The sequence below is a fragment of the Vicugna pacos genome, chromosome 23, assembly GCF_048564905.1.
Source record: "Vicugna pacos chromosome 23, VicPac4, whole genome shotgun sequence".
In the NCBI taxonomy this organism is placed as follows: domain Eukaryota; kingdom Metazoa; phylum Chordata; class Mammalia; order Artiodactyla; family Camelidae; genus Vicugna; species Vicugna pacos.
The window spans coordinates 15,168,977-15,177,789 of record NC_133009.1 but is presented as its reverse complement, the minus strand read 5'-3'; the positions used below and the strand labels follow the sequence as shown (position 1 = coordinate 15,177,789).

The 8,813-nt window shown below is 39.4% G+C and overlaps 1 protein-coding gene across 2 annotated transcripts in view; it reads right to left on the bottom strand.

Annotated features, from left to right (window-relative positions):
• Nucleotides 1-3,596: 3,596 nt before the first annotated feature.
• KCNK2 (potassium two pore domain channel subfamily K member 2) overlaps nt 3,597-8,813 on the bottom strand; it is a 110,710-nt gene continuing 105,493 nt past the window's right edge. Inside the window, exons 7-8 of one of the 2 annotated variants that reach the window (XM_031690031.2) lie at nt 6,871-7,222; nt 3,597-6,361 (exon numbers count right to left, since the gene is read on the bottom strand). In XM_031690031.2, the coding sequence (XP_031545891.1) occupies nt 6,905-7,222 (318 nt within the window). In that variant the 3' untranslated portion in view covers nt 3,597-6,361; nt 6,871-6,904. Of the gene's footprint in view, nt 7,223-8,813 lie in introns of both variants that reach the window. The other variant, XM_031690030.2, reaches the window with a different exon arrangement.

Below are 8,813 nucleotides of genomic sequence, written 5' to 3'. Positions count from 1 at the left end.
TTAATGCATGAATTAGTTGTATTTCTCCTTTCCAAAAAGAGAGGATGGCCTGGGAACACGTGTGAAAATTAACAGAACCAAACGAAGTAGTGTAGGCAGAGCTTAAAAAAACAAAAAACAAAAAACTACAGACACATGTATATGCTTTGCTGATGAAAACTGTTTACCACAAAGAAAATATACTCAAGTGATCACTGGGGACGCAGCCCACAAGGAATGCCTGCTTAACATTCAGGTTGAAAATGTTCTAAGACCTTGCATAACTCAGATGAGAAGGTTTTTGGACTTGCACTGAAGTACACCTCACCTAGGCATCGTTTAAAATTGGGTTAATATTTAGAAGGGGAATTTTATTTAACAATATTGACTGTGGTGACTTCAGTGGCCCATTTTCAATGTGCAGACTTCTAACGTCAGCGATTCCCACATTCAGTTCTCTTCCCCAGGTCCCTGACCAGAGCTCATGTGAGTATTCTGACTGCCCCCTGAGGGTTTCACTTTGGTGACCCAGCAGATTTCTTAAATTCAAAACTTGCGTCTCCCCCTCAAACCTTCTCCCCGCTCCCCCAGCCTAATTCTAGCTGGAGGCAGCAGCGTCCACCCAGTGCTCCTGCCCGCTGGTGCGGTTCAGACCCTAAGGGACCGCCCCACGAGTCCTCCGACCCCTTGCCTTGCATTCCCCTCCGCGTCTGTTCCCCGCTTTTGCCAGAGTGATTGTTCTGTAGGGTACAGCTCTTCTCACATCATGCCCTATTTTCAAGTTTGAAATGGCTTTCCTGCTGCCAAATGCGGAATTCTCTGAAAGGCATCACACTTCTTTCTGGGGGGTCTGGCTCCTGGCCAGAGTGCTGTTGTGATCTTTCAGTCCCAGGCGTAGGCAATTTCACGGTTTGGTCTGGCAGGTGTCGTCGGGGAAGCTGCCCTTCCCACAGCCAGTCCGCTGTAATTTTCTGGAGAGGGTGCAGTCAAGCGCTCAGACCCAGGCAGCTCTGTTCAGAGGCCTCCTTACTGGGGCCTCAGCTGAGGCACTTTTCTCCACTCTGACTCTGTGACTTCCCACTGCTGGCCCTTCTCCCTTTCCTCCTGCCTCAGGCTCCCAGGAGCATAAAAAGGCAAGAAACCACGAACACAGCAATTACTTTGCTGGTGTATGTGCAGTCATCACTGAAGAGATTCACACAGTTGGCTAAAATGTATGTTCCTAGACTGTGACAGTATTAAACCTTCTCAATGCGTGTGTAAGCTCTTAATTGTTGCACTTGCCTGAGAAACAAGATGGGTTAGGTAGATGTCTTGACAGCACCCTGATGCTCTATCTTTCCAACTCTAAAGTGCTTGGGCAGTGATAAAACTTGAATCTGGACCTGACATTGCCACTTACGGAAACTTCTTTAAAATTTTTAATTAAACTCCAGAAACGTACAGGTTAATGTCAATAATATTTTAAAGTCTAAAATGGTGTTTAAACAGTAGGTGATATGATGAAAATCGTCTACTGCTCTCTCTTAATTGTATAGTGTGGAAATGGATACCATCCACAAAAGTCAGCTATCAAGTGGAATGAAAACTAGTGTTTATTCTATGAGTTGATTTCAAAATTATACCATGTAAGTGACTCATATTCTCAATTGGATACAGTTCAAAATGTACCCCATAATGGATTTCTTCCCAGACTGATTATAAATTTGTTTAAGCGTGAAAAAGCTGAATTTCATTTGGCCAAGGTAATAAATGTGCATTGAGCTTTCTACTAATAAAAGGCACCCATTTACTAGTGTTAGCAAATGTGCTTTGTAATTAATTTCTAAACAAATTTTCAGGAGTAAATTATCACTGAAAAGCTTTGATAGTATCTGTTGTGAGCCAAAATTTGAAAATGAAAATAATGAAACCCTTGTTTATAAGTTGCAAGAGTGTATAATAACAAAGTGCAAGTCTCTTTAGTTGAAGAAGCTTTTGAATTTTTTGTGTACAATGAGTAACTAGTACCAGCTTGTCAGTTAATAGGAGAAATAATTGCTATTTGTATCCCATTTACTATTAAGCTAGTAGAAGAGGACAGATAAATGTTTGCAGAGCTGAGAAAATTTGGGATACTTGTGCACAAGGATACTTCAGATGGTTACAACAGTTAAATCCCTGTTTTCATCTTCATTCATTTGTTCATCATGTAGTTTTTGAGCACTTGCTGTATGTACTATGCTAGTATTTGGAAATAAAAGTACTATAGTAAGTGAAAACAAATGAATTCAATTCTAGTGGGAAAGACATAATAATCAAATAAGAATAGTGTGATGAATATCTGATTGTAAACAGGGAAATAAACAGAGTTTTATAGAGTGTATTATAAAGATACCTGAATTGGTGTCAGAGAAGGCTTATCAGAGAAGTGATACTTGAGCTGGGTTATGAAGAATGAGTAGGAGTTTGTTAGATGAAACAAGTGGAGGAGGACAAGGAGAGCGTGCATTCCAGGCAAAGGGAACAACAGCAGCAGAACTTAATGAAAAAGGAGAAGTCTGCTGAGGCTGGGAAACAGAGAGACAGAGAGGGATCCAGCATGAGCCTGGAGAGGACGGCAAAGGTAGACCAAAAGAAGGGCCATCTGAATGATTCTGGCCCTCATCTTAAAAGGATGAAGGCCAATTCGTGGCTTTAAACTGGCAGGTAACACAATCAGATCTGCATATTAAAAAGACCACTTCTCCATCCATGACTGGAGCAGAGAGTGAAACAAAAGCAGTTAGTAGAAGAGGGACTATGGTGCTGGCTCGGATTAAGGTGATGTCTGTGTACAAATTCAAGACATGTTCAGGATACAGGTTAATATGGTTTGGTGATAGGTGGGTGTGGGGTGGAAGGAGAGAAGACATCAGCGATGACTTGGCCGACCAAATGGATGGTGATGTCATTTGGTGAAGCCGGTGACAGCTCAAGAGGGTCAGGTCTGGGGAGAGGTAATGAGGGTCTTAGGTATGCTGAGGTGCCTGAGAAGTGGAGCTGTCCAGTGGGAGTTAGCTAGATGAAGATGGAGCCCAGAGAGACAGCCGAATCTGAGAGGGCAAAAGAAAAAGAATTAAGACTGGACAGGAAGTTCTTGGTGAATGTACAGAAATACTTTGTAAAAGAATGACAGCTGAAAAGAAAAAAATAGTTGTGACTTGAGACACATGTAACACAGTGAACATATTCTAGAATGCTAACCCAAGGAGAAAAAGAAATGGTTTAGTGAGTATTAGAAATAACGAAAGCCAAGGCTTAGTGAACAAGGGGTGCTGAGTCAAACAAAAGAGCAGAGTCAAAAGTCCTGGTCGTTGGAAGTAACCCCTGTCTTTTAGGAAGGGGTAGCTGACATCTGGGGGGGGGGGATGTGTCAGACAAAAGCTGTAGAAACCTTTGAGGTGGGGTGGGATGAAGGAAGCAGGTGGAGTTTACAAAGCTTTCCCCTCACTAAGGTAACCACAGTAAGTTACTCTTAAAAGTTCCCGTCACCAGTAACCGTGTTACTCCTTGCCATCTTGGAACCAACACATGAACACGTGAAGACCCGTTTCTCAGGAAAGGGACATTTAAGTAAACTCATGCTGAAGCAAAAGTTACATATTAATTTTAATGGCGTTATGAGTATTCAAATAGAGACATCTTTTACTTTATACAAAAGCAAATTTATACTCACACTATGATAAGGAACACACACCACAAATAAGTTATGATTTGACTAGAACAGCAAACAGGTTTTTCTTAAAAAGGAAAACAAAAAAAAGTTGATCGAGGCCTCCAGTTCTTGGGCATAAATAGATATCTCAAGTCTTCAGAATGTCTACCTTTTTTTTTTTTCTGGTATTCCACATAAAATTTCTTTGTTTGAACTTCTAGCCTTCAGAATCAAAGACATACAGATTTTTTACACAAAGCGAGGTGGCATTTAATCCTTCTTATATGTCACCTGTTCCTTAGAATTTGAGAAGGAAACCATGCCCTACACCCTGCTCTTATTTATTTATTCATTTTTTGAAGCCAAGACACAAATTATTCAAGTCCCTCTTGGCTTTAGAAGTTTCACTTTTTCCTGTTTTGCAAGAGTGAAATATTATTGAAAAAAAGGATGCATGACATGAGTTATGGTAGCAAAGTATATAGATGTATGTGATAAATTTAAAAACTCCAAAATATTCACTTTTGCATTTACTCGCTGTAAGGTACATAGACAGCCTTGCCTAGCATCCGTGCCTAAGATTTCAGATGAGGGAGTTCCTAATCCTTGCTGGGTTTGGTACTTTTTTTTTTTTACATGTCCTTAAGGGCAAAACTACTTACTCTTTAAACTGGTCCATTGAAAAAATAAACTCAGAGACTATGTCAAAATCTTTATCAGTGTTTTTTCCACAAGAAGTAAACAAAATGGAACTTGAAAAAATAAAATTGATATAATGTGCACATGCTTTCTTAGATTTTTTTCCCCAATCTTAAGGAGAACATTGGGGACTAGTTTTAGAATATTTACTGAATGTCAAGGTGCTTGGGAATGAATCAGTAAATTCATGGAAGACACTGACAAGGCATGTACTCCAAATACTTGGGGTATGGGGTCTAGGAGATTAGCTGGCAATGACCTTCTTTAGGCTTCAACACTGCCAGAATGCTTGACTGTTTTTTTCTTACAGAAAACGTTCAGGTGCCCATGTTTGGCATTTCGATTACTTCAGTGTCAAGACAAGGTCTAACAATGATAAAATAAGGTAGTGATATAACATAATTTAATAGAAACAATCTTGAATTTATATGCTATTTCAAACATCATATTTCAAAATTGAAATTTCAGAATATTTACTTCTGATTAACATCCACCAAGAAGAACGCCCGCGCGCATATAACAAGGGTAGTCATACTGCATTAAAAATATTTCTTGAATACTGTGAACGAAAGAGCCACAGAAACTCAGCATGAAAAGTGACATCTTGGAGTTCTGCACAGCCAGGATCAGATCTAAATCCTCAGCAGCAAGCAGGAGACTCAGAAAATACCGACTTTAATTACAAACTTTATTTGCCAATGCAATTTCACAGTTTATACATGGTGCGTTCCACCATACGAGCTTTCAGAACAGTTACTGAGGAATTGGGTGTTGCTTTCCTTCTAAAAGAGCCTGACTTTCTAAAAATTTGGTTAGAATTTTTTAAGTTTATAAAAGTACCTCCAACAAGTTAATTGAATATTTACATTTCTAGCTTAAATTTAAAATTTGGAAAATAAGCATCTATTAAGTTAACTTTTTAAAGATCCGGGGTTTATTTTTTAATGAGACCCTAATCTGAATGCCACTTATTCAGATACCTCCCCCTCCACCCACCAGAGTAAGAGTAATATTTTGCAGTTCTGTGTAGGGAAACCATTTTCTTTCTGCATTTTAAAAATTTTATTTACAATGTACAGCAGATCTATGTATGAAAATAAAGAAAGAGGAGCAATCTACTAGATGCCTTTACTGAATTTCTTCTGAATCTCGAAAACATCCAAAGAGTTGTAGGATATAAAAGTAAACTAAAAAGGATTATCAACCTTTTCTATCTTAAAAAAAAAAAGCTCTCAAGGTTTAAATTGTGCTATAACAGCTTTTTCTGTAATGTCAGAGATGAATTATGCCTGCAGTCTGCATTTTTCCATGTGCAAAATCACAGCGATCCCAGTTTCAACTTCTGCTCTCACACTCAGTCACAACTCCAGAGGTATACCCACAGAAGGCTAGGACTGTGCCCACCTCTGACTGCACATCTCCTCCCCTTCTCTGGCAAAAGTCACCCAAGGAAAGAAAATCATATAAGCCTTTTCTACATCAAAAAGCAAAGAGGTTCTGGCAGTATAACGTTTATTAGCAAATGCTTGTAACACATGGTTTTACTGTCTTCCTTTCATCAGAATGGCAGTTCACACCAATTGTCAAAATTCACCTTCAATAATATCGATTTTAACAGTTTTATTCTGTCAAATCATTTATATGTATATGGATTTTCTTCTTCCACCTTTCAAAGATGTATAGTGATTAATAAATGTTAAATTCCAAATACTGCCAGGAAAAAGGGGACTGTTTGGGAGCAGCCAGTTTTACTGGCCTGGTAGTAATTACACTGTATGTATGTACCGTTGGTACCGGAGTCAAATAAATACTCAGAGGGGCCATCCTTGCACCTCATTTCTCTGCAGTGCCTTTAACGCTAGGGTTTCTGAGTGTTGCGTCAGTGTCCATCTAACTTGGCATCTATTCCTTCTTCGGGCATCATCACTTCAGTCATTTTACACACTGTTTCCAGCAAGGTATGGTACTCAAACGGGAGTTGTGGGGTAAAGGACTCTGGAATTGAGCCTAGGGGTGGGGCGGGGAAGGAGAAACCACACATTAGCTAGAGAGGTTCTGTTTCTTCATATGATAAGGCACTGACAAAAATTTTCTTAGGTAAAAGGCTGCATAAGAATTTCTTGCCATTTACAAAAAGAAATGTTGTCATCCACAAATGGTCCGTATCTAGGCTCAGTTAGGTAGACCCTGAAAAGTTAAGGACTGATCCCTCAAAGCTACATTATTACCAGAAACAATTATAATTCATTCTGAGGCCTTATGGCACGTTAGGAAAAAAGGGAGGAAAACAGTCTGGGCACAAAAAGGCATCAGACATGGCTTGTTTTATTCCACTCGTCAAAGAAAGTGGACCGTTCAACAAGCATCATCAAAAAGATAGTGCTGGCTCAGAATTCCAAATTCTCTTGATGGTAGATGACCATGATGGGTGTATCTATTTTTCCCCCTTTTGAGCTCATGCACAATTTTAAAAATGCTACTAGCAACAGTCATAAAGAGCATATAGAAGTCCTCACCTATGGCTATGCCTACGGCTCTTCAAAGAGAGGGCTATTTAATGTTCTCAATAACAGCAATCTCCTCGCCTGGACAGTGTGGCGTCAATCCGTTCAAATAGATACTTTCCGTTTTCAGTAAGGGAGGCAAGACATCCCTCTCGCTGGCGAGGTGGTTCACTGACAGGGTCCTCCTACAAGGAGTCAGCTCCTGGTTATGGTTTCCAGCCAGTTCTGCCGAGAGCTTCCGCTTAATGGACGTGGCGCGCTGGAACTTGTCATAAATCTCCACGCTCAGCCGCCTCCTGGTTTCCTTGAACTCGGCCGTGACGTTGGCTGTCCACTCAGCAGCATGGGCTCTGAACTCTCCCACCTGGAACATGCATGCAGAGAAAAGACAGACAGACACCAACAGGGCAGTCAGTGTGCTGTGTGCTTTATCTTCTGTTCATTTTATTTGGAGCTTTTAAAGAGAAGACTGTAGCTTTTTATAATATGAGAAGTCTGAGAAGTGAGGTAACTAGACAGATTGTGAAGAGCCAGATCCCATTCTGTATAGCTACGACTCTAAAGATTAATCTATGAACTTGAATTCTGTAAACCAAATTATATAAGAGATCCTAGATGTACTTGTTTCTGGACACGAATCCTGTTATTGAAACTTCTGATGCTATAATAAGGCAATCTCTAACCTTTGAAAACTCTGTGGGTTCTTTTATCTGTAATTGTAAGAAGTATTCCAATGTAGAGAAGGCAGCAAGACAGGAGAAGCAGCAAGACAGAGTGATAAAACCTGGAATGTGAACCCAGGTGACCTGGTTGGTTCTGTTAGTAGCAGTGCTGCTCACCTGGGATATAAACACAGATTTTAGGGACCAGAAACGATGTGTGCAGGAACTCTGCATCCAACCCCTACTGGTCATTTAGGAATTCTCTATTTACTAAATAAGCAAGAAAACATATATATTTTTCTGCTTCCAGGGAAAGCGAATAGACAAGGACTGGCAAGTTCATTTTGAGGCCCATTTGGAGAATAAGTCCGAGGGGTAGTTTCTCAATGAATGTTTGTGGCATTAGTGAGTTTACCCTTCTGAGCTGCCATTTCCTCAGCTATAGAAGAGGTGTCTTCATAGTGCGCACCTAACAGGATGGTTGGGCTAATGGACTTCACCAACTGTGAGAGCCTGTGTACTTAACCATTGTGGACTTTGTCTGAAGGTTAGATTAAAAAAATGTTGCCAAGTCCTCAGCATATGCATAATGTTTTTCCTGACCTCTTTAAAATTATGTTTGCACTTTAGTGACCTAAAAATAGAACAATGACCAATCCCTTTATAAGCTTCTATTTTTTTTTTTGGTGGCTTTTCTTTCTTTTTTTAAAATTTATTTTTATTGAAATATAGTTGATTTACAATGTTGTGTTAGTTTCAGAATCACAGCAAAGTGATTCAGTTATACATTTACATATATATGTTCTTTTTCAGATTCTTTTCCATTATAGGTAATTACAAGATACTGAATATACTTCTCTGTGCTATATATGAGGTCCTTGCTGTTTATCTATTTTATAAATAGTAACGTGATATGTTAATCCCAAACATCTAATTTAACTCCCCCCTTCCCCTTTGGTAACCATAGTTTGTTTTCTATGTCTGCAAGTCTCTTGCCAGTTTGTAAATAAGTTCATTTGTATCATTTTTTTAGATTCCACATGTAAGTGGTATCATATGTTATTTGTCTTCCTCTATCTGACTTACTTCACTTAGTATGATAATCTCTAGGTCCATCTATGTTGCTGCAAATGGCATTACTTCATTCTTTTTTGTGGCTGAGTAATATTCCATTTTGTGTGTGTGTGGGTATATACGTGTGTGTGTGTGTGTGTGTGTTTGACAACTTCATCCATTTATCTTCTTAACCAACTAGAATTTAACAATCTAGAACATCTCCTAGAATAATCTCCT